The following is a 25,206-nucleotide window of genomic DNA, read 5'->3' as shown; positions in this document are numbered from 1 at the left end:
TCATGTAATCCTGTGTGACCGGAAGACGCAGAAAAGAATGACAAGATCCTTGTATTCATCAGCTTTCATAAACCAGGGCCTTAGAACTAAGAGGCAATATAATCAAAACTGGAGAGGGGCACAGTGGTGCACACCTGTAATCCTAGCAGTTCAGGAGGCTGAGACAGGAGGATCATGAGTTCAAAGCCAGCCTCAGCAAAAGTGACCCTCTACGCAACTCAGTGAGACCCTGTCTCTAAATGAAATACAAAATAGGGTTGGGGATGTGGCTCAGTGGTCGTCTGCCCCTGGGTTCAATCCCCAGTACCAAAAAAGAAGGAGGAGGAAGAGGAGGAGGAGGAGGAAGAGGCGGCCACAGCTGGGCTGGGAATGTAGCCCAGAGACAGAACCCTTGCTTGGTATGTGTGAGGCCCTGTACCATCCATCCATGCCCAGCACCAAAAAAAAAAAAAAAAAAGAATCAAGGCTATAGTGACAAAAGACTGAGTTTCAAATCTCAACTCTATCTCACACTACGTGTGTGATTTGGGACAAGTTATTTAATTTTTCTATGCTTGCTTGCTTTGTGATACTGAGGATTGAACCCAGGGGCACTTACCACTGAGCCACTCTCCCTGTCCTCAGATTCACCTAATACAGTCTACCCTACCTTAAATATGCTGGGAACATCTACATTAATTAGCCCGCAGTTGGGCAAAATCAACACACACACAAAGCCTATTTTATAACAAAGCACAGGAAAGCTCACATCAGTTTTTTTTTTTTTTCATTATTAACCTTTAATGAATACTTAACACCAAGCAAAACACGGTGAGATAGAAAGACATATGGTCCACATTCTCTACTATCAGAATCTAGTGAATTATACAAGATGGTACGTAATTGAGCACTAAATTTTATAGATCACACTAAGAGTTTTGCATGTAGTTTTTAAAATTTGTTTATTTGTTCTAATGAGTTATACATGACAGCAGAATGCTCTTCGATTCACTGTACCAACATCATTCTTTTTTTTTTCTTAAAGAGAGAGAGAGAGAATTTTTTAATATTTATTTTTTATTTCTCGGCGGACACAACATCTTTGTTGGTATGTGGTGCTGAGGATCGAACCCGAGCCGCACGCATGCCAGGCGAGCGCACTACCGCTTGAGCCACATCCCCAGGCCCAACATCATTCTTTTTTTTTTTTTTTTTTTTTAATTTATTTATTAGTTATTGGCGGACACAACATCTTTGTTGGTATGTGGTGCTGAGGATCGAACCCGCGCCGCACGCATGCCAGGCGAGCGCGCTACCTCTTGAGCCACATCCCCAGCCCCCCAACATCATTGGAGAAAAATTGGAAGCATTCCCACTAAAGACTGGAACAAGAAGGGGTTGCCCTCTTTCACCAATTCTATTCAACATAGTTCTTGAAGCTCTAGTTAGAGCAATTAGACAGTTGAAAGAAATTAAAGGGATGTGAATAGGAAAAGAAAAACTCCAACTATCATTATTTGCCGATGACATGATTCTATACTTAGAAGATCCAAAAAATTCCACCAAAAAACTTCTAGAATAAATGAATTCAGCAAAGTAGCAGGATATAAAATCAATACCCATAAATCAAATGCATTTCTATACACCAGTGATGAATCCTCTGAAAGAGAAATTAAGGAAACTACCTCATTCACAATAGCCTCCAAAAAAAAAAAAAAAAAAAAAAAAACCTCAATTTTTAAAAAGAGGTGAAAGACCTCTACAAACTACAGAACACTAAAGAAAGAAATTGAAGAATTTAAAGATGGAAAGATATTTCGTCATTTTTTTAGTAACTGAAAGTGAAAAACAGAATGGTTGTATGGCTGTGATTTCATACGGACATAAAATGGGGAAGTTCTTAAGTTGAACAATCGTAAGTCAAGGTCGTACAGGCTGTTAGGAGTGAAGGCCAAAGGAAAAGACGATGCCTCAGGGGTGGGAGTAACTGCAGGCGCTGGTCTCGCGGTGAGGGCGGAAGGGAACCAGAGGTTGGCGGGAGCTGGCTTTAAATGCAACAACTGAGTCCTCCGGTCGCGCTCAGGATCACAAGGTTGCTGGGATGATACACGGTAAGGCTATAGGACCTGACACTCCAGTCCAAGCTCCCGCCAGCCCGTGCTCCTGGACCGGGGCCCCTGCGCACGCGTAGAGCGCTAGCCGTGCGTCAGCGGCACTCTCGCGAGAAGAGCTTTGCGCGCCAGGAAGATGGCGCCCCCCAGTCCCCGGGAGCCCAAGTCCCCGTCGGCCACTGGTGCCACCAAGCCCGACAGTGACATGGTGCTGCCGGGCTTCCCGGACGCGGACAGCTTTGTGAAGGTGGGTTCGCCGGCAGCCGCGCTCCCTGTCTGGGGCGGGAGGAGGCCGCGGGCCTGGGGAAGAGCCGCGCGCCGCAGCGGAGCCCGATGGGGACCGGGCCGCGAACGCCGGCGCCTGGGACGCCGCTCGCTGTGAGCCCACGCGGTTCGGGGGCGGAGCGCCGGCTGCTTGTCGCGGGGAGGGCCTCTGGGCCCCCGGCCGGCTCCCGGGCTCGGCCGCGCTGCGCCTTCCGCACGGGCCCGCGGCCCCCTCGGAGGTGCCGCCTCGTCACCCCAGCATCCGAGCCCCAGAGCCGGGGCGCAGTATGAGGCCCTCCCCTGTGGGCACGCGGGGCTCCTTGGAGTTACTTGTGTAGCGGCTCAAGTGGGAGCCGACCTCCGGCCAGGCTTAGGCCTTAGGGTGGCCCTTTCCGAGCCGCGGCGCTGCCTGCGATCCCCGCTCCGCCGCCTGACCTGCGGCATCGTCCACTGCACTTCCTGGCCCCAGCAGGCCCCGAACCGCTAGGTGTGGTCCCGAGCGCCACCCACTACCACACCGCGACTTGATTTCCACCTCCTTTCTCATTTTTTGGCTGGCGGGAGACGTTTGTACACAAAGCTCGGAAGGCTGACATTTGGCCTACACGCGCCCGCCCACTTTGTCGGTGATGGGTCATTTCTCATTACCCAAGAATTTCAGTGGAGTGCTGCTTGGTAGCCACTGAGCCAGTTGTAAATCGGTCACCGAGCGAGTCTGGTGGACGCTTGTATTGATTTTAGGTGTTCGTCAAGGTAAAAACACAGAAGCACAGTAAATCTTGTATAGAGCACATGGATTTGAACTTGGGTAATAATAGCATTGATGTGCCAGGTGCTGTGGGAGGTGATTTTATTAACTCATTCAATCCTCACAGCAACTTGTGGGGTAGATACTTTTTATTATGCCCATTTTTCTGAGGAGGAAACCAAGGTCCAAATAAGTGGAATAGCTTAACCAAAATCACAAATCATAGATGGTGGAGCCAAGAACAAACCTGGTCCATTTTAAATATAAGTTATTTTGTCTTTGGTCAGCAAGAGTCCACATACAAGATAATGTAGCCTAGTGACATCACAGCTGTCTTAGTGTGTGTATACTGGTCTGTGTGATGGTGAAATCACGAGGGACACATGACTTTATATGGCTTTGTGTTGTTTTGTTTTTGCAGTACTAGGGATTGAACCCTGGGCCTCACAGTGCTAGGCAGGCTTTCTACCACTGAGCTACCTCCCAGCCCCTGTATGTGTATGTGTTTTGTCATCCCCCCAGTCTTTCAGGAACATTGGCTCCAAACTGGATTCTTCGGTTCATTGAATTCTCATGGCCCAGAACAGGGCTGGGGGTAGAGTGGCACCAAGTGGGTTATTCATTGTGCAGATAAGATTGGATGCCTATCTCTTCTCTTTAGTACTGGTACAACATGCTGTATGGACAGATCTTCCAACAGGGACTTGCTGAGCAAATGCTGATCTGTGTTTTAAATGTGCTGTATGTTTGGGGTTTTGACAGTTCGCTCTTGGATCAGTGGTGGCAGTCACGAAGGCATCTGGAGGCTTACCACAGTTTGGTGATGAGTATGATTTTTATCGAAGTTTTCCTGGCTTCCAGGCATTTTGTGAGACACAGGGAGACAGGTTGCTTCAATGGTGAGTACTATGTATTTTCTTGTATTAATGAAGGAAATGAAAATAAAGAGATGGATAATTTTTTTCTGAAATTTGTTTCTCCTCAATCATAATTTTGTGTACTATAAACAACGATGAAATGTAAAAATGACACAGTATATTTTCATTAGGGAAATAATTTTTAATTTAACTTTTGTGTATGTGGTGCCGGAGATTGAACCCTGGGGCCTCATGCATGTCAGCAGATGCCTTACCACTGAGCTCCATTACCAATCTTTTTTTCAATTTTATTTTATTTTGAAATAGGATGTTACTGACTTGCATAAGCCAGCCTTGAACTTGTTCTGTCTCAGACTTCTGCGTAGCTAGAATTACAGCTCTGCACCATTGCACACAGCTTAGTTTAACTTTTAAAAAATTTATCAACTTTTGCACTTTTAGGCAGCAGATCTTTTTGAATTAATATGGAACTTGAAAATCAGTGTATTAGGACAGATAATACATAAATATTAATTTTTGTGTAACTGTTGTATGAAAAATTAGAAAAACTCACATTTGCCATGTTAAAACAATAAACACAGTATACATTATTAATATAGTATTATGTGACTGGGCACAATGACATATGCCTGGAATCCCGGCGGCTCAGGAGGCTGTAGCAGGAGGATTACGAGTTCAAAGCCAGCCTCAGCAAAAGCAAGGCACTAAGCAACTCAGTGAGACCCTGTCTCTAAATGAAATACAAAATAGGGTTGGGAATGTGGCTCAGTGGTTGAGTGCCCCTGAGTTCAATCCCTAGTGTGTGTACAAACACTCACACACATATATAAATATATATATAATCATGTGTAAGAAGCTTTGAGATAAGTTTCTCCTTCAAATCATGAGATAAAGATGCACAGACTGACCTTGGCTTTTCTCTCCTTAGCATGAGTAGGGTGATGCAGTACCATGGGTGTCGCAGCAACATTAAGGATCGGAGCAAGGTGACTGAGCTGGAGGACAAGTTTGATTTATTAGTGGACACCAATGATGTGATTCTGGAGAGAGTGGTGAGTACTTTGCCAGACACTTCACTGACAAATGAAGAGTGTTGTATGAAAGCAAGGAGTAACCCAGCACCTTAGAAAATGAAAAGGAAGTGATTTTAGCATTTGGTACAGGAATTAACTGCTCCTGATAATTGGCATCTTTTTCTTCAAAAGTAACAACAGTTGTCTTTAAAATATCACTGGCTTAAAAAAAAAAAGAAAGAAAAAATCACTCCCTGGGGAAACCTCTATGTTTTTTTTTTAAGTGTCTATGAATCCATTTTTCTGATTTGCAAATTCTGTTTGTATTGCAAGAGAGGCAGCCTCTGTACCAGCCCAGCCAAAATTTAGTTCTTTTTTTATTGTTTTTCACAATCTGCCTCTAACACCCCAACCTGCGGAATTGAAAGGAGATTCATATCTATCTAGGTCAATATCAATTTATTTCAAAGTCCGCAGGAGAGCATTATTTATAGAAATACTCAGATCATCCAAGTAAGTCTAACCTTCAACCAGTGACAGCCCTGGAGATATTGACATCCTGCTCTCCTGTCCCAGGAGGTCATCTCTTCCCAGCCTAAATGCCCACAATCTTTTAGAGGAGTCTCTTTAGGTCCTGCCATACTATCATCTGTCACGTGGGTGCATTTCTTTTAATAGTGCACAAACTGATTTTCCACGCCTGTTTGTACACATTAGACAGGCTACCGTTATTCTCATTCTAACTAGTGTACTTCCCCTGGCACTCACCTCCTCCCTGTACTGGGAACAAAACCCAGGGTTGTGTGCATGCTAGGCAAGTGCTATACCACTGGGCTACACACTCAGCCCCTATACTTCTTTATTTAACAGACACAGTCCTCTATCTTTATTTTAGTGGCCACATTACATTGTGAAATCATATTTGGACATTCAGCCAAGTTCATAGCTATAGAGGGTCAATCAGGTCAGGAGTTAGTAATTACTGCCCTACCTGTCTGTGAACATATAATGCTTCAGTTGCTTGGTATAACTCCCTAATCACCCCACCTCTCACACAGTGATGCACATTTGTGTGTGTGTGTATGTTCGCATGTGTGTGTGCATGGAGGGTGTAAGGCAAGTGCTCTACTTCTGGACCACAACCCCAACTCCCTAACTTTACCACTGAGCTACATCATCAACGTTTTTTGGTCTGGTTTGGTTTGGTACTGAGAATTGAACCCAGAGGTGCTCAACCACTGAGCCATGTCCCCACCCCTTTTTTATATTTTATTTAGAGACAAGTTCTTGCTTTGTTGCTAAGTGCCTCGCTAAGTTGCTGAAGCTGACTTTGAACTCGAAATCCTTCTGCCTCAGCCTCCCAAGCTGCTGGGATTATAAGTATGTGCCACTGCACCTGGCCATCATCAACCTTTTTTACTTTATTTTTTTTTTTTTTTTATATTTATTTTTTAGTTCTCGGCGGACACAACATCTTTGTTGGTATGTGGTGCTGAGGATCGAACCCGGGCCGCATGCACGCTAGGCGAGCGCGCTACCGCTTGAGCCACATCCCCAGCCCCCCTTTTTTACTTTAAAAAAAAAAAAATGTCTCTGGGCTAGGATTGTGGCTTAGTGGTAGAGCGCTTGCCTAGCACATCTGAGGTACCTGGGTTCAATCCTCAGCACCATATAAAAATAAATAAATAAGATAAAGGTATTGTGTCCATCTATAACTAAAAAAAATTAAAAAAAAAAAAAGTCTCACTAAGTTGCTAAGGCTGGCCTCAAGCTTGTGATCCTTCTGCCTATGCCTCCCAAGTTGCTTGGATTATAGGTGTGCACTGTGGCAAAAAAAAAAAAAAAAAAGGTTATTTTTTGATTGACAAATAAAAACTGCATATACTTAAGGTATGTTTTCATATGTGCATTGATACGTACATATTCTCTCACATAATTCTGCAAATAAATTTCTTAAAAATGTCAGGGAATTAACTTTGCTAACCTCAAAAGGAAGATACTAACCTAATATCTCATTTACTCTTAGGGTATTTTGCTGGATGAAGCATCAGGTGTGAATAAGCATCAACAACCTGTCCTCCCTGCAGGACTACAGGTCCCCAAAACAATAGTGTCCAGCTGGAACCGGAAGGTGAGGGCATCTTTTCAGTTTTGGGCCTTCATGGAAGCTTTTCCAAAGGGCTCTTGCCCACTCGAATGTGTACTTCTGTCTGACTTGCTGGACAGAGCTGGCACTGCCTCGTTTAGCTTGTTCTCATAAATATATAGAGCCTGACTCCACCCCTTCCACTTTGCACTCCTAGTCTCCCATGCAAAGACATTCTAAATGAAATGAGTAGCTCTCAAAATGTTTTTATCTCCTTGGAAGACCATCAACTGGAATTTACTTTTTTTTTTTTTTTTTCTGGTACTAAAGATTGAATGCAGGGGATGTACTACCACTGAGCTGCACCCCTAGTCCTTTTTACCTATTATTAAAATTGTAAGATAGGATCTTACAAAGTTGCCAAGGCTAGCCTTGAACTTATGATCCTCCTCAGGATCAGCCTTCCTCTTGCCTCAGCCTCCCGAGTCACTGGCATTATAAGCATGCACTACCATGCCTGGTTATAGTTTGCTTTTCTAACTCATCAGGTTGCTGTGGCATAAGACATTTGTATGCATTGATCACAGGCAGGAGAATATGGCAGGAAAGCAAAATCTGAAACTTTTCGACTACTTCATGCAAAAAACATTATCCGACCTCAACTCAAGTTTCGAGAGAAGATTGACAATTCCAACACTCCGTTTCTCCCTAAGATCTTCGTCAAGCCCAATGCTCAGAAGCCGCTCCCTCCACGTGAGTATTGCACATTCTGCTGTGTGTGAATCTTCTTTTCCATCTGATGCCAAAGGCAGCAAAGGGGTGAAGGTCTCTCTGCCTTCTGTTCTTCAAAGGGAGTCAGTGATACCCGGAAAGCTAGAAAAGACCTTAAGGTGTGTGTCCCTTTGTGATGGTGTTTTTGTCACTGCTTGGATCTCCAGCTCTTTCTAAAGAAAGGCGGGAACGCCCCCAGGACCGTCCTGAGGACTTGGATGTACCCCCTGCCCTGGCGGATTTCATCCATCAGCAGCGAACCCAGCAGGTTGAGCAGGACATGTAAGAGTTTGCCTGTGTCTAAGCCTTCTACTCAAATTTTTGATTCATTTTCACTTGGTTTCACTTTTATAAAATGTGTATGTGAAAAAGTCAAACAGGTGGTTTTTGCCTCATTCTCACACAAATATTAGCAACTGAGCATCCTGTTTGTGTTCACAGAGACCAACACAGCACTGTCCCAGGTTACCCTTACCAGGTACCAAGCAGTGGCAGGTACTCTAGCTCCCATTTGCTATATTAAAGATGCTGACGTCCCCGAGACTAGAACTGTAAACCCCCATTTTCTTCAAGTTGCCTTTCGCCCATGCTACCCTGCCTTTTCACAGGAGTGACTCACCTTAAGGTGAGGCAAAGAATAGGGTTGTTCACTGGCAGCATTGGCATCTTGCGAAAACTTCAAATAGATAAATGGGCATGAATGCTGTTTAGTGGCAGTGTGTGCCTCGCATGTGCAAGTCTCCAGCATCAAAAACACAGCAAGAAGGTGCACACTTATAGTCCCAGCTACTTGGGAGGGTCACTTGAGCCCATGAGCTTGAAACCAGCCCAGGCAACAGAGCAAGATCCCATCTCAAAAAAGGGAGAGAGAATAGACATATGAGGTTTGGCATAATGAAGTTGGCTTTGGCCTCTTTCTCACACATAGCCAGGGGCTGTTTACATTCATTCCTTGCCCCCTCTCTGCACTATGAGGCCAGATTAAGTTGCTGGAGAAATAGAGGGAATGAAAGGTAACTCTGCCCTCAAACTCACCACAGGCCTGGGGTGTTTATGCAAATTCAGGAGAGAAGAAGGAAAAAAACATTTAGCCCATGGTCAACCAGAATATTTGCCCCACTCTCTCTCAACTTCATCAGTTTATTTTTCCAAACCATAAGGAATTATGTATTTTTCATTTTTGTGTCATCTACAACACCAACCATCCAGTGTTTGCAAGAAAGTACTCACATGTTCGTCAAGTCTCGGTTCTTCAATTCTCCCTGAAGAAACAGACAAATTGTCCTGTGGTCAGGGCCATCACACATTGCCTTATTTATTTGATGCTCATGAATTATCACTGCACCAATGATGCTTTTGCAAAGGGAAGGTAGTTTCACAATGCTTGGTTCTCACTTGTTTTACATGTTGTATCAGAACAGCTTTTCCTTTGACTGATGGAATTAATCAAATGGTTTCTTTTTGTTTTATTGATTAGGTTTGCACATCCTTATCAATATGAACTAGATCACTTCACACCCCCAGAGTCAGTGCTTCAGAAGCCACAACCCCAGGTTAGTGCCCAGTTATAGTGATGTCAGAGGGGCCTGGGAAGAAGAGTGAAAGCAGATTATTTGATCTAATTTTGACTTTCCTTTAATATGTTTAAAGTAGGGAGTTTAGGCCACTGCTTGGACTCATAGTTTGCTTGGTTTTTTAGTGAGGGTGGTTTTAATATTCTTTTCTTTTTCTCACTGTACTTGCTCCAGTTGTACAGACCTGTAGAAGAAACACCCTGCCATTTTGTATCCTCCCTGGACAAACTTGTGGAACTCAACGAAAAACTCTTGAATTGTCAAGAATTTGCTGTAGACTTAGAGGTATCTTGTAATTGACCCTTGAGTGAAATTTTTACATTTTCGGGAATTCACTTACTTGAGAAGTAGGAAATTAGCACAAATTTTAATGGAATTTTTTGCTGCTGTATAATTGATTTCAAAATTGGTGGAGGAGGAGCTGGGGCATAACTCAGTGGTAGAGCACATGCTTATTAGCATTCACAAGGTCCTGGGTTCCGTCCTCAGCACCAAATATAAGTTAATAGATAAAACAGTTGGTAAAGGAAAGGCTAGTGGATACCATCCTCCCGTCCCCTCCCTCTCTGTCTTAGCACCACTCTTACAGGAGCTTCCTGGGACTCACCTGCCTGATGCAGATTTCCACCCGAACAGAAGACTTCATCGTGGACACCCTGGAGCTTCGCAGTGACATGTATATCCTCAACGAGAGCCTCACAGACCCAGCTATCGTTAAGGTCAGCCGGCCCTCTCCAGCTCCAGCATTGAGGTGGGGTTGCAGTCTTTCACCTAGAGCACACGGTTAAAAGAAATCGTGTCATTTCCTGCCCTGCACATGCTAACTTCTTGTCTCTAGCTTGCTGCCACTTGGAGCCAAAACAGGTCATGTTAGTGGCTGCAACCAAGAACCTAATCCATCAGGATTGCATGGACTTGAGGACTTGCTTAGAGCCCATAGAGCTGCTTCAGCCTGTAACCTTGTATAATAGAAGTACAGACAAAGGCTGGGCCCCAAATTAAAGGAAGCATTTAAAACCACATGCATCTTCATCTCCAGGCTGGCCTCCAATCCCAGGCGCTGAGGGCCTTGAGGCAGCTTTGTCTTCAGAGACAAGGGGCTTCTGTTGGTGTATCACATGGCGTTGGTTTTGTTTTCAGGTCTTCCATGGTGCCGATTCCGACATTGAGTGGCTACAGAAAGACTTTGGGCTATACGTAGTAAACATGTTTGATACCCACCAGGCAGCACGCCTTCTTAACCTGGGCAGGCACTCGCTCGATCACCTGCTGAAACTCTACTGCAGCGTGGAATCAAACAAGCAGTACCAGCTAGCTGACTGGAGGATACGGTGAGTTTGCACCTGGCAGGAAGTGTGGGTGGCAAGATCGAGGCCTGGGGTCCACTAACCTCTTGCCGGGAAGAATATTACTGCTTTATTTCAAATGAGTGTATTAGACATTTCCAGGGAGTTTTTTGCAACACAAGTAGAAAAGTTTAGGATGGAAATGTGGAGTTTATATCAGGTTGGTTGTTACACTTTGCTTCTTGGAAGTAGTGATTGAAAAAAGAAGCATGCCTTGTCAGCATTGACCAGTGCCATTCTGCCTTGTTTGCAACTCTGCTGGCTGTAGCAGGGATGAGTTATCTCCTGAGGTGTGAGAGAAGGCTCAGGTGCACAGTTGATTTAGTAGCACAGGGTTGTAGCAGTTTTACCCTGCTTTCTGGAAACCACAGCCCCAGGTTTGATCATGGCTGGCTACCTCCCTGAGGTACCGTGCCTTGTAAGATGCCTCTGAGCTTCTCTCCATTTCAACATGTGTGAATTTCTAAATAGTAACAAAATTTATTTGGACCAACAAAGTTCACATATGGTCTGGTGATGGCATCACCCGTAATCCAGCAGCTCAGGAGGCTGAGGCAGGAGGATCACAAGTTCAATGCCAGCCTCAGCAACTTAGGCCCTAAGCAACTTAGTGAGACCCTGTCTCTAAATAAAATACAAAAAGAGCTGGGGATGTATATGGCTTAGTGGTTAAGTGCCCCTGGGTTCAATCCCTAGTACCAAAAAAAAAAAAAAAGTGTAAGAAATGTTGATATGACCATAATAACTGGCTTTAAAAGACTCTTTGAAACCAGAAGGGTTCAAGAAAGCCCTAGCATCCGGTGAGTAGACAGAGTGGATTGCTGTCCCTGGGGCAGTAAGCAGAACCAAGCCCTGTGTTTAAATTCTAGCCCTCTGCCTGAAGAAATGCTCAGCTATGCCCGGGACGACACCCATTACTTGCTCTACATCTACGACAGAATGAGGGTAGAGCTGTGGGAGCGAGGTGGAGACCAGCCCGTCCAGTTGCAGGTGGTGTGGCAGCGGAGCAGGGACATCTGCCTCAAGGTACAGCCTCACCAGGCCCACACAAGCCCCACAGTCAGCACTCACTTCTGATTAGGATCTAGTTCTCACTTTTGTTCTTCACATCTGTGACAAGAGCCAAACATTTTCAAGAGCCCAGGGCACAATTTTCAATCTATTAATCTTGCATATTTAATATTCTGCAGAAATTTGTCAAACCTATCTTCACTGATGAGTCCTACCTTGAACTGTATCGGAAGCAAAAGAAGCATCTCAACTCGCAGCAGTTGACAGCTTTCCAGCTGCTTTTTGCCTGGAGGGATAAAACAGCTCGAAGGGAGGATGAAAGTTACGGGTAAAGGAATCCCGAGTCCTTTAATCCTTTCTTCTAGGCCGGGCTTTTCTGATGACAGGAAAGGGACTTTGTAGCCCTGGGATGGAACCCAGGAGCACTCCACAATACTGAGTGACATCCACAGCAGTCTTTATTTACTCTTTTGAGACAGGTTCTCACCAAGTTGCCCAGGTGGCGTTGCATTCACCCTGCTTCAGCCCCATGGGTCTATAGGGGTGTGATATGAGCCTCCACATCCACCTGGACTTTTTTGTTTCTTTCTTCCACTCTGAAGGCTGGTTTTTGCCTCTGTGTTATAGCTGTGTGTGTGTGTGTGTGTGTGTATGTGTGTGTGTGTGTGTGTGTGTGTGTGTTTTGCAGCCCTACAGATCAAATGCAGCATCTTGCACATGCTGGGCAAGCACTCTGCCCCTGTGTCATATCCCCAGCATCAAATGGAACTTACTAGCTGAATTTTCATGTTATCCCATGTGTTCTATTCCAGATACGTACTGCCGAACCACATGATGCTGAAGATAGCCGAAGAACTGCCCAAGTGAGTCTGGGCTTGTGAATGTGTTCCAACTGTCTCAGTAGACCACATGTCCTTCAGAGTTGGGCTTTCTTGATTACTCTAACGCAAAGCTGTTTACTCAGATTAGTGGACTAAATTCAGAAGGTAGCAAGTCCAAGAAATGGAAAATTACTGCCCAAGAGCTGCCATGTAAGATCTAAAACTTCTAAACTGGAATGTTTTAATAATTATGTCTTATGTTGTGTTTGAGTCTCTGGCAGCTACAGCAGCCACTTACAGAGAAAGAAAAAAATCTGATTTTTCTCAGCTGTACTTTCTTCCAAACTAACACCTCATAGCCGGTCATGGTGGCATACACCTGTAATCCCAGCTACTCAGAAGGCTGAGGCAGGAGGATCACGATTTCTAGGCCAGCCTGAGCAACTTAGCAAGACCCTGTCTCAAAATAAAACACAACACATAAGGCCCGGGGTTCAATCCTCAGCACCACATAAAAATTAATAAATAAAATAAAGGTATTATGTCTGTCTACAACTAAATAATATATTTTTTAAAACTTTAAAAGCAACAGGTGCTGGAGATGTGGCTCAATGGTTAAACAACTGTGGATTCAATCACTGGTAACAAAAAAAAAAAAAAAAAAGACCTCATGTGTTGTTGTTTGTTTATGTAAGGATTGAACCTAGGAACACTTTACCACTGAGCCACATCCCCAGACCTTATTTTGTATTTTAAGACAGGGTCTTACTAAGTTGCTTAGGGTCTCAGCCTCCTAAATTGCTGGGATTATATATAGGTGTGCACCATGTGCCTGCAAGACCTCATGATTTTGAGCATTTTGTAATGTCACTTGAAGTATGAGTAAGAATCAGAATCCAGTCTGTTGCTCATCCTGTAGAGCTGAGAACCAGCAGTGCCAGAGTGTCTGTTTCCAGCTCTCCCGTGTGTGGACTCAGGCCAGAGAGGGCCTAGTGTAAGCATTGGCCTGGCTGCCTTCCTATCATCTCTCTTCTGGTTCTTTAGCTTAGCCATGAACCCTGGCTTTTCCTAGTCATTATTCTCTTGGGAAGTCACTAAGGACTGTTTCTAAAGTGAGTTGAGCATGTTCTCCCTTGTCTTTAGGGAACCGCAGGGCATCATAGCTTGCTGCAACCCAGTACCGCCTCTTGTACGACAGCAGATCAATGAAATGCATCTTTTAATCCAGCAGGCTCGAGAGATGCCCCTGCTCAAGGTAAGAATCCCAACTCAACAGGCTGTTCATCCTGCTAACTCTTGGAAGTAGGTGTGTCCTTTTGGATTTAGCTGCCCTTTTTTTTTTTTCTCATTTTTGTGGTGCTGGGGGTCAACCAGAACCTTACACATGCTAGACAAGCACTCTACCACTGAACTTCACGCCCAACCTGTGCATTACTTTATGATAGTCGAAAGATAAAATTCTTCCCAATACCACACATATTAAAAAGGAGCTAAAATTCATCCTGATCATTTTATGACCTTATCTTTGCTGATCTGACAGCCGGTAGCATCTAGTGGCTGGGCTAATTAGCTGTTGCTATAAAGCAGTTAATCTGGCAGAATGTGATGAGGTGGGGATCTCAGTATAGGGAGCTCATGTTGGAAGCCCAGCAATGGTCCAGATGTTAAGAGAGAGTGCTCTGAGAGTGTGTGGTTGTCACGGAATGGAAAGAACAGATATAGGAGGTACCAGAACGAAAGATCAGAGGGACTTTGTAACAGATGCCAGTTTTTCTTCAGCATAAAGTATGTAGACCTGTTATCTAAACTGATTTTGGAGCCTGATGAAGGTGGAATCCAAGACCATTTTCTCCACATTCAAAACCTAGGTGATTGGGAAGGTAGGAAGTGGGAATTTAGGGCTAGGGTAGAGCTTGGTGGAAGAGCACTTGGCCAGCATGTGTAAGGCCCTGGGTTTCATCCCCAGCACAGCAAAAAGAAAGAAAGAAAAAATCGGAGATTCAGAAAAAGAATATGTGTGAAGGAGAGGCTGAAGTTTAGACAGACTCGGGGAAAGTGACACTGCCCCTGCAACACAGGTATCCACAGGATGGTGAAGTGCAAAGTGCACAGGAGTGGGGACATGAGCATGTCTTGTGGGTCCTGGAGACATGACAGCATGTCTTGGTTTGAGGCTTTTTGTTTCACCTTTTTTTTTTTTAAATATTTATTTAATTTTTAGATGTAGATGGACAATGCCTTTATTTTTATGCGGTGCTAAGGATCGAACCCGGGTCCCACCCGTGCTAGGCGAGCGCTCTACCGCTGAGCCACAATCCCAGCCCTTGTTTCACCTTCTTAATTGGCTTTACCTTCCATTATGTGGTTGGGCAGCAAATCATTCCATAAAACAGCATGCGTTCTGTTGGTTTATAATACTGGGACAGTTTTCAATGTGTTGGCTCAGTAGTAATAGCAGCATGTGGTATTTTTTTTTGAAAGATAATTGGTCCAGAAAGACTGAAAATCAAAGAAGAATCTGAGCATGAACACATTGGCACTTGTCATGTTAAAATGTCTTTCTGGGGGCCAGGGGCTGTGGTTCATGGTCGAGTGGTTGCTTAGCAGGTGCAAGGCCCTGGGTTCCATCCCTAGCACCTCAAGAAAAAATATAAATGTCTTTCTTAGCTCTGCAGTTTGTCCAAGTAGAGGGAGCCCCATACCGCTAGAGAAGACACTCTTGCAGGCTCTTTGGAATCTTTCCTGTGGTGCCTCATCGTGATAAAGAGCTCTGTTCTTTGATTGCACGATTCCTGAGCACCAGATATCTGTAGTGCCAGGCACTGGGAGGGATGAGGACGCAGCGGTCTTTCTGGGTTCTAGAGAAACACGTCCCCGGGAACCACAGTCTGCGGGGAGACGTGTCCTCAAGCTTATGCAGCCTCCCTCACTGCCCCTTGTCTTTCCTCCTTAGTCTGAAGCTGCAGCTGGAGTGAAGAAGAGCGGGCCGCTTCCCAGTGTCGAGGTGAAGTGTCATTGCCTCTGTCCCCGTGGTGGGTGGAAGGGACAGCCATCAGAGTCCATGTACACAAACCTTACGGGCCAGCTCCTGCTGCTTCCAAGATTTACGTGTGGCCTGCTGGTTTTGTTTTGATGCAGAGGTTGGAGAATGTTCTCTTTGGCCCTCATGACTGTTCCCATGCCACTCCAGATGGCTACCCAGTCACCCCCACTGCCAGTAAGTAGAAACCCCTGGGCTCAGGAAGAGTGGGGTTGGCACGCTCAGAGCCGCTCTGCCTCAGGCCACGGGCTTTGACCTTCCTGACTTCATGCGGATAGGGTCTGTGCCAGCTCAGAAACAGTCGGACCTCTTCACTAACCAAAAAGAGGAGACCTTGCTGGATACCAAATGCCTTCTCGCCACAGCCGTCATCACATTGTTTAATGTGAGTAACAGGAAGCTCCGGAGAGGTGAGGTAGCTTTGTGGGTATTGTGGGGTTCGTCCAGCAGGCTGTCTGCCAGGAGCATTCACACACCCTGGAGACTAACGCCAGAGTGAAACTGCAGCAGAAGGAGAGGTGCAGGGAGACAGCACTCCAAGGAGGTCATCTGCAGGACACGCCCGGGCTTCCCCTCAAGGGAAAGCTGCCCAGCAGGGGGGAGGGTGTGGCTGAGGTGACAGATGCAGAGCTTTCAGACACAGCCACCAGCAGGGACTGCCCATCTCGATGCCTTAAGCAGGGGCATCTCTCAAGCCTACTGGATTAAAAATGCATTTCATTGATCTGCTCAATCCATGTTCCCACCTGACATGAACCCAGGCCAAATACCCAGCAGTGTCCCTAACACCTCCCTGAGGATGCCGAGTAGGATCACAGCCCTCTGTCAGGGCCAGAACCAAAACCTCCTCCCTTGAACCAGCTTCTCTGCCATCTCCATCTTTCCAACTGCTCAGGACAAAACCCTCTGGCATCCAAGGCTCCTCTTTCCTGTCACCTGCCACATCCAACTCACTGTCTGTCATCAGATATGGAGTCCGTGCTGTGTGCACCTTCCTGCCTGTGCCCAGCACTGTCTACATGTACTCTCCAAGAAGAGCAAACTTTGCCAATGGTTTGCACTGTGGTTCCTGAGAGGAAGTGAGGTGCAGCCAAGGCAGGTCTGTGGAGTGGTCATAGCAGTTAGTGACACTGTTTTGGAGACTCCATGTCACTCACCTGGGGAGGGCCCTGTTCCCAGAACATGTTGAGCTGTGACAGAGCCTTCCTGCTCACACCCCTGGCTCCTTGTTTCCACCAGTGATTGGAGCTCCAGGTTCCTCACAAAAGGAAGGCTGAGTACATGAGCTGGTCAGGATGAGTGAGTGTTCAAAAAACCAGAGATAAAAGCAGAACATGCAGGGGCAACTCTGGGCACCATAGCAGGTGGAGTACTGGGAACAAGAGATTTTTCAGAAAGAACTGAGAGAAGACTCTTGCCTGTTGGGTAAAGACAGTCATCAAGCTTGCCAGATGTTCAGATGACAAAAACTAAGTGGTATAGGAGGTTACAGAAGTAAATTTATAGTCATTCCTTCATGCCAGAATGTTGGACAAAGCCAAGATGAAATGTCTCTTGTAAAATGTACTACCTTGAACTTCACTTCCTTTTTAACATAATTGCATGAATTTAGATGGGATCTTGCTTTGGCAGCTCACGGGAAAAGAGTCAGGCTGGGATGTAGCTCAGTTGCAGAGCACATGCTCAATCCTGGGTTCAGTTCCCAGCACTGCAGAAGAGGGCGGGGAAGCCTAGGAGCTTCAGTTAACCACAAGATAATAGCATGAGCCGTCCAGAGGCTCAGCAGTGAGCGTGAGCAGACTCCAGGCTGCATTGACATGGAAGTGCTGTTTAGTCAGAAGAGGCTGTGGTCTCCCTGGACTCTGCAGAATGGGGAGCATAATTTAATTGATTTCCCATAAAGATCCATAATTACCTTTCCTATGTCAGTTAATACCTCCAGCCCGGCCTGCGGGTGCACACCTGTAATCCTTGAAACTGGGGAGGCTGAGGCAGGAGCATCACAAGTTCAAAGACCAGCCTCAGCAATTTAGCCAGACCTTGTCTCAAAAAAGTAAAGAAGACTAGAGAGGGCTGGGGCTGGGGCTCAGCAATAGAGCGCTTGCCTTGCATGTGTGAGGCTTTGGTTTCGATCCTCAGCAACACATAAAAATAAACAAAAATAAAGATTAAAAAAAAAAAAAAACATTGTAGAGGACCCCTGGGTCCAATCCCGAAGTACTACACACAAAAAAAGCCTTTAAGCTCTCGGGCCAGGCAGGTGTCGGGTTAAATCTTTGTCTTGCCACTGCTAACCACAAGGCTCTGGAAGACTTCCGTAGCTGCTCCAAGCCTCAGTGAGAGGCTGCGAGATGAGAGCAGTACCTCGTGCCTCATAGGTTGTGGGGACACGGAGAATTTATCAATTCAGCAGATTAGTTTTGCAGCCCTACGAGGTGCTGTTGCAGGCACAGGGCCTTGTACACAGGAAGGCTTAAAGGACTAGCTGATATTACTAATGTCACTGTTGTTCTTTTTCTCATGTTTGCATCCTGATGTTACATATGGTCATGGTTATAAGTGATTGGAGTTTTGTCTGTCCCTGTAGGAACCTACTGCTGAGGAAAATGGAAAGAGTCCATTAACAGTTGCACAGAAAAAAGCCCAGAACATAATGGAGTCCTTTGAAAACCCATTTAGGATGGTGAGTCCTGGCCGTATGTGCTCCCGGCTGGTGTGCCTTTTACCTGAAAAGAAACAGCGGATCTCTGGGGAGGGAAGCCTGTGAGTCCAGTTGTCACTTGTCCTCAGCGTCCTGGCTGGGACTATGAGTTAAGGCCTTCTAAGTGACCCCAGCAACAGTCCTGTGAGCACCCTGACTGGGCCCATGTACCATCTCCCAGCAGTTCCCACTATTATCTCCCTTTCCACAGTTCCTGCCTTCACTAGAGCACCGGGGCCACATCTCTCAGGCAGCAAAGCTTGATCCTTCCTCGAAGATCTATGAAGTAAGTGGATTCGGCACCTTTTCTAAGTGCAATTCACAAAGAAAGGGGACTTCTTAATTATTTAAACTAGGTTTCTGTTTTAGAGAGGTTCCATGTGGATGGGCTTGAGATCTTCTGTGGGTGCAAAAGCCCTTTCTGTCTAAGCATTGCTTCTAGGAAGAGAAGCTTCAAGAGGTAGACTTCAGGCAGAACTTCAGGCTCTCCAAAACACTTGGAAACCTCTTAAGAAACAGGTTTTGGACTGGTCTGTGGCTCCTGGCATGTGAGAGGCCTAGGTTCCATCCCCAGCATTGCAAGAAAAGATTTTGTCTTGTGGTGTTCGTAACTGAGATTTAAAATGTAAAAAGTGTGCACAGCATTAACGTGCAGCTTCATGCAGTTTTGCACTGTGCGTCACTCTCAGCTCTTAGAACACAGCTGAAGCTTTCAGACCCCCTGCCTCCACTGTTTGGTGTGTTTAGCAGCATTGTGAATATGAGTTCTTGTGCTGGGCCCCCTCCAGGGACGTTAACTGAAAGCCCCTTCTCCCTGCGGAAGCCCCACTCACAGCAAAGGCCAGGGCCCCCCTTGGTGGCACAGACGTCAGCAGGTCTTGGCCATGGTGCTGAGGGTCCACCTACTGGTGTTGGAGTTGGAGGTCAGGTCAAGCTGTGCCTTCTCCCTTCTTCCTGCTAATTGTGGCACAAGCAGCTGTCTGTGCTTGCTGCTCTTGTGTGGCATCACCCAGATGTGTTCCAGCACCATAGCTGACAGCAGGTCACACAGAACAGCGGGACTTGCCTTGACTCCCAGCTCCACCACTCCCTGATCACGTCCCTCCCAAGGCACAGAGCCTCCCAGGCCTGTTCCCTTGCCTCTGAAGGGATGGTGGTGACGGTAGCTCTGTCCCAGTATGACGAAGGCATGGAATGAGCTGCTGGGTGTGCAGCCTCTAGCCTAGCGCCGGGGATGCAGTTGCACTTTGTCCTTGTCAATAAGGATCTTATAAATAAAGGCCAGCAGGAAACTTGGTTTTTGTGTCCTTGGATGGGGAACTTCTGGCTTGGAATGTGTGGCGCTGGTAGGTCAGCGTGCCCACCCCGGCCTCGTGGAAGAGGCGCTCTGAGATGGGTGCGCTGGGAGTGTTTTTGCCTTGTCTGTTTTCATTATAGATCAGCAACCGTTGGAAGCTGGCCAGCCAGGTTCAGGTACAAAAAGAACCTAAAGAAACTGCCAAGAAGAAGGCAGCTGAGCAAACAGGTAGCCTCACTTCCTTGTAAACGCAGTGTTTGATAAGGACAGCCCTCGCACATCAGGCACTTGACTCAGTCGTTCCACAAAGTGTGAAAGAACAGTGACCACGATAGGCCCAGTCCCGCCTCAGGCAGCCTGCCTCGGCAGGATGGACAGTAGACAGTAAATGTGTGTTCTGGGGAAAGCCGGGAGGTGCCTGCGGGAGAGGCGAGGAAAGTGGTGCCGCCAGCCACTCGGCCGTGGCTGGAGCAGGCAGCCTAACCAATGTGACATTGAGCCAAGTCCTGGAGCAATTAGGGGAGGAGGGTCTGGACCAACCTTGACCTTGCAGCGAGTCCCAGGGCCCAGGTGGCAGCTTCCTGAGCATTCTCAAGGAGTGCCAAGGCTGCCCATAGCAGCAGCACAGAGGCTGGGAAGAGGGGCAGAAGACGGGACCCCAGGCAGGGCATGGGAAAGACCCGCTTTCACCCTGAGTGGGTTGGGAAGCAGCAGAGGGGCTGATGTGTCGCAGGTCCCTCAGGCTGTCATGTTGCAGTGGGTGGTAGAGGGAAGGCGGGACCTGCTGGGAGACACCCAGGGACCAGGTGAGCAGGAGGGGAGGGGTTGTTTGGACCCCGATATGCAGTGAGTTGGATGTGGCAAGTGACATGAAGGAGGAGCCTTAGATGCCAGAGGGTTTTGTCCTGAGCACTTGGAAAGATGGAGACAGCAGAGGAGTTGGTTCAAGAGAGGAGGTTTTGGTTCTGGCCCTGACGGAGGGCTGTGATCCTACCTGGCATCCTCAGGGAGATGTCAGGGACACTGCTGGGTATTTGGCCTGGATTCATGGGAGAGGAGCAGGCAGGTGGGAACATGGGATTGAGCGCCCAGGTGCAGGTGAGAAGATCAGCCAAGCTGAGCCCGCTGCAGGGGCCGGTGGGCAGGAGGGCAGCTGTGCTCACCGCCAGGGCTGGAGAGCTGGCTCCGGGTTGGCAGCTCCACGGACTGTTCTTTCTTGCAGCCGCCCGGGAACAGGCAAAGGAAGAGTACAAAGCCGCAGCGGAGCAGGCCACCTCTGTGCGCCAGCAGGCAGTGGTATGTGCTGGCTTCTCTTACCTGTGAGAAACAGGACGCCCTGTTGCGGTCAGGCTCTCCCTGATCATCTGAGGAGGGGTCCCCTGTGCATCAGAGGAAGTGGTGACTCCCGGCACCTTGGCTCCTCAGCTGGTGCCTGCCTCATCTCACCTCAAGCAGGTTGATGCTGTCCTTTCCCTTAGATGGCGCCTCCTGCTACTGATAGCAAATCTGCCAGAAGGCCCTTCTGTGGGTGGCAGTGTGGCCCCGGGAAATGCTTCATTCTCACCACCCCCAGAGCACTCTGGAATTCTAACCCCTGCCTTTCTTAATGACTGACATCACTGTCCAGGTAGGAACTTGTTCCTGCTGGCACTAGCCAAGTGAGAGTGTCCTGAAGTGCCAGGCTGCTCGTACCCAGCCATGGCCTCCCCCCCACCAAAGCCATGTTGATATGATACAGGCAGCTGAGTCCCCAGCTGATAGAGATTGAGCCTCCCAACCTGATATCCGAATCTGAAATGCTCCCAAATCCAAACGCCCTGAGCAGGCACACGCCACCACAGGGGAACATTCCACACCTTCGAACCCTGGCTTGTGCCAAAAATCTGTGTCCAGTCCCCTTGAGCTATGTGCATAGGGGCATAGGAAGCACAGAAGAGGGCTGGGTGGGGGGCATGCCTGGAGCCCTCTGCAGTAGGCTCACTCCCTCTACTGCAGAAAAGAAAATGAAACAAATGATTCTGGTGTTTAGACTTGGGTCCCATCCTAAGGTGCCCCATCATATAATGTATAGATGTTCCCCCAGAAATCCAAACTCCACAACCTGTGGCCCAGGCATTCCTAGGCCCTCCTCACCTGTCACCGAAGCGGCAGGTCTTCCCCTCTCAGGCACTTCCTGCTTCCCTCCCCGGGTGTGCTCGCCCTGCAGCTAGAGCATGCTGCTAAGAAGAGAGAGCGAACAACAAGCGACCCGAGGACCCTGGAGCAGAAACAGGAGAAGAAACGACTCAAGACTTCCAAGAAGCCAAAGGACTCAGATCCATCAGAAAAAGATTTTACCCCTTTTGACTACAGCCAGTCGGACTTCAAGGCTTTTGCTGGTGAGGACAGGACTGGGGCCCCACTCTGGGACATCTGGCCATGCGAGGTGGGAGGAAGCTGTCCAGTGAAGAAGGCACAGTTTAGGCACAGCAAGCCCTGCCCAGGACGTGGCAGTGGCCAGTGACCGCCAGAAGCCCCTTTCCCCAGAACTAGCTCTCAGCCCTCCGTGTGACTAATGGCTTCGTCCTTTCTCACAGTCACTTGTGTCCAGAACACACACACACACACACACACACATAGACACACTCACAGCTATTGTTGATTGAAAGCACCTGAAGCCCAAACTCCTGGCTCCCTCTAGCTGCCTCCAGGGCAACACAGCCCTTGGAGGAGCAAGAGAGCAGGACAGTCCACACGGGGACTTCATCAAGAGCCCCTGTCCCTACCTATGGCGCTGGATCTTGATGTCAGAGGAGCCACCTGCCCCTCACAGCCTGGAAACAGGTCTGTGAGAACTAAGCCTGGTCTCAGCAGCAGCGATTGGAAACATTAACTTATGTCATCACAAAGCAGGTGGCAGGCTGGCCGCCAGCAGTCTGAACCCCGGGCGGGCCCTGTCGTAAGCTCCTTGCCTCAGCGCTGGCCTCATCTCTTACCTTGCAGGAGACAGCAAACCCAAACCTTCCTCCCAGTTTGACCCCAGTAAGCAAGCCGTGTCTGGCAAGGTAAGGCCGCACCAGGAGCGCTGCACTCCCCGCAGTCTTAGTTCAGCCCCTCTGCTGGGAGGGTGCTCCATCCAGCAGTCCTCTTCCTCTGTGGCTTCTCCTGCTCCTTCCTTCCCAGAGGAGATGGCACCCAGCAGCTGCTTCCGCCATTTTTTTAAAGTGGCTGTAAAAGATGGCGTGCAGTTGTTTGTTGTCTTTTTCTTTTTTTTTTTTTTTTTTTGTGGGGTAGGGGGTTTACCGGGGATTGAATGAGGGCACTCAGCCACTGAGCCACCTCCCAACCCTATTTTGTATTTTATTTAGAAACAGGTCTCACTGAGTTGCTTAGTGTCTCAGTTTTGCTGAGACTGATTTTGAACTTGTGATCCTCCTCCTTCCTACTTCAGACTCCCATGCCACTGGGGTTACAGGCATGGCCCCCACCCAGCCTGGCATGCAGTTTTTCTCTTTGCAGCCATGGGAATTTTTTTTTTTTTTTTAACCCAGGGGCACGAGCCCTTGTTATATTTTATTTTGAGACAGTCTTGCTAAGTTGCTTAGGACTTCGTTAAGTGGCTAAGGTTGGCTTTGAACTCAAGATCCTCTAGCCTCAGCATTCCGAGCCACTGGGATTACAGGCGTGCACCACCGCGCCAGGTAGCCATGGGAATTCTAGCTTCAGGTCAGAAGCACCCCTTCGGGTGCCAGTATGGCCAGTGTGTACCCCCTGTGGGGTCCAGGCCCAGTGGGGCTGGCATGTGGGAGCAGGGCTGTGCAGAGCCTCCTGTTCCTGCCCTAGCTCTGTCTTCTGAAGTGCACAGGTGTGCCCACTGCTGGAAACCAGGGCTCACCCGTGTGCTGGGTACCCCCTCTCCCTAGCCATCTGAGTTGGGTGTTCTCTGCTGGTCAAGGTTGTCCCCCACCTTCAACATCTCTTATCTTTTCAGAAGTGCTTTGCAGCCAAAAAACTGAAACAGTCAGTGGGAAACAAAAGCATGTCCTTTCCAACTGGAAAATCAGACAGGTATGTGGAAGCAGCCAGGCGCGGGCCCTGGAGCCCAGCAGGAAAGCACCTTCCCTGTTGCGCTTGGGTACCTGCAGCAGAACACAGCTCAGAGGGCTTTGTCTAGAAGAGCAGAGGCTTTCTCCACAGCCAGGCCTCTCTTTGTCACTTGAAAAACAGGAGGGGACGTGATTTGCTGTGTGCCACGTGTCATATGGCCATTTACTGCATCCCAGCATTCAGACCCCTTATTCTTTGCTCTTTCCTGTTTAGTTTCCTGAGGTCACCTCAGACAGAGCAAATATGTATGAAATTTTCTTAGGTCAGCCTGTTTCTTAGGAAAGAAAGAAAAAATCGGCAAATGTGGGTTGTCATTGCTGAAGAATGTTGTAGTTAAGAGCGTGAAATCCAGATGATACTAGAGCAGTACCTGAGGTTGGGCCCTGGCACAGGAAAAATTCTGCTCAAGGCCTCGGCCATCGCTGTGGCCCCGCACTCTGCCCCCGCCACCCCAAAAAACTGCCATCCAGCTCAGTCCCCAGGGCCCAAGCAAGTCATTCTTCAGTTCTGCCTTCTAGAGGGTTATGTGTTGTATAAAGCAGCTGAGACCCAACTGTCAGCCACTCTGGAAGAAGTAACTCTGTTTTCCTACTGTCTCTGCAGAGGCTTTAGGTACAACTGGCCAAAGAGATAGTGCTGGAAGAGACCCTTGGGACCCCAGGGACTGGAAGCACCAAATGGTGGTGCTGCTTTTATATAAACGCATTTTTAAACCATTAAAACTAATTCCTTCTGGAAGAAAGCTGGTTCCTGACTCTTCTTTTGCTGCCATCGTAGCCCTGGCAGGAAGGACAGGCCCCGTCCCGTTCACGCCACCACCCTCAGCTGTCCATGAGAGAGGAGAGTGTCCTGAAAGGTCACTGTGATTTCTAGAGAAAGCCAGAACCCCCAAGGGAGTAACACAGGAGAACAGCCTGTGACTCAAAAGAGTGAGGTGTTGCTCGCCTTAGGAGGGTTCTGTGGGCCTCTGACCCCTGTCTGGGCTTTGGGATAATGTGGGTGAAGCTGTGGTACGCCGTTGCAAAGAGGGGCTGGAGTGCCCTGGAGCCAGTGTGGCTTCTGGAGAACTTGATCTCTGTTCCTTTCTCTTCCTTTAAGAAAGAAAAAAATAAACAACAACAACAAAAAGAAACTTTTTGTCTTTTCCTGATTATAAAAGAAGTAACATTGGGCTGGGGGGAAGTAGCTCAGAGATAGAGCACTCGCCTCGTATGTGCAGGGGCCTGGATTCAATCCCCAGCACTGCAAAAACAAGAGGAAAGCATGTTTACTGTAGCAAATGTGGATGGCACAGAAAAATGCAAACAAGAAATTTAATTGCCGGGTGTTGTGTATTTCCTGTGGGCTTTTTACTGTGGGTGCAGATGCACAGTTGTAGGGGCATCTTCCATAGCCATGGGTTCCATGTCCATGAGCTCAGCCTGCCTGGGAGGGAAAATATTTTTTTAATTATACCCATACCGAGCAGTGGGCTTTTATT

General features: G+C 47.7%; 1 protein-coding gene across 4 annotated transcripts; it reads left to right on the top strand.

Annotated features, from left to right (window-relative positions):
• The first annotated feature begins 1,756 nt into the window (after nucleotides 1-1,756).
• Nucleotides 1,757-24,813, top strand: Exosc10 (exosome component 10). Of its 4 annotated transcripts, none has more exons than XM_026397906.2 (25): nucleotides 1,759-2,337; nucleotides 3,865-4,001; nucleotides 4,909-5,032; nucleotides 7,020-7,124; nucleotides 7,667-7,832; nucleotides 8,018-8,132; nucleotides 9,328-9,403; nucleotides 9,599-9,709; nucleotides 10,000-10,143; nucleotides 10,565-10,755; nucleotides 11,640-11,796; nucleotides 11,961-12,109; nucleotides 12,594-12,644; nucleotides 13,746-13,857; nucleotides 15,556-15,606; nucleotides 15,741-15,819; nucleotides 15,921-16,027; nucleotides 18,230-18,325; nucleotides 18,555-18,629; nucleotides 19,781-19,868; nucleotides 20,863-20,936; nucleotides 21,847-22,018; nucleotides 22,623-22,684; nucleotides 23,611-23,687; nucleotides 24,330-24,813. In XM_026397906.2, exons 1-25 carry the CDS (start codon nucleotides 2,227-2,229, stop codon nucleotides 24,358-24,360), a joined length of 2,661 nt encoding a protein of 886 aa, XP_026253691.1. In that variant the 5' UTR covers nucleotides 1,759-2,226; the 3' UTR covers nucleotides 24,361-24,813. The 4 variants fall into 4 exon arrangements, with proteins under 4 accessions (XP_026253695.1, XP_026253691.1, XP_077647221.1 ...); XM_077791095.1 differs by lacking the exon at nucleotides 1,759-2,337 and adding an exon at nucleotides 2,525-2,841; XM_026397908.2 differs by lacking the exon at nucleotides 1,759-2,337 and adding an exon at nucleotides 2,855-3,107.
• Nucleotides 24,814-25,206: the final 393 nt, after the last annotated feature.

The sequence above is a fragment of the Urocitellus parryii genome, chromosome 11 (genome assembly GCF_045843805.1).
Source record: "Urocitellus parryii isolate mUroPar1 chromosome 11, mUroPar1.hap1, whole genome shotgun sequence".
In the NCBI taxonomy this organism is placed as follows: domain Eukaryota; kingdom Metazoa; phylum Chordata; class Mammalia; order Rodentia; family Sciuridae; genus Urocitellus; species Urocitellus parryii.
This window is presented reverse-complemented; position numbering and strand designations above follow the sequence as displayed.

What these genes read in the sequence shown, in the direction of transcription:
- Exosc10 (XM_026397906.2), top strand. Translation starts at nt 2,227, where the DNA reads ATGGCGCCCCCCAGTCCCCGGGAGCCCAAGTCCCCGTCGGCCACTGGT. An exon ending in GGCCGCTTCCCAGTGTCGAG is followed by an intron (nt 15,607 to 15,740) that starts GTGAAGTGTCAT and finishes GTTTTGATGCAG; the next exon opens with AGGTTGGAGAATGTTCTCTT. An exon ending in GGACTTCAAGGCTTTTGCTG is followed by an intron (nt 22,019 to 22,622) that starts GTGAGGACAGGA and finishes CTTACCTTGCAG; the next exon opens with GAGACAGCAAACCCAAACCT.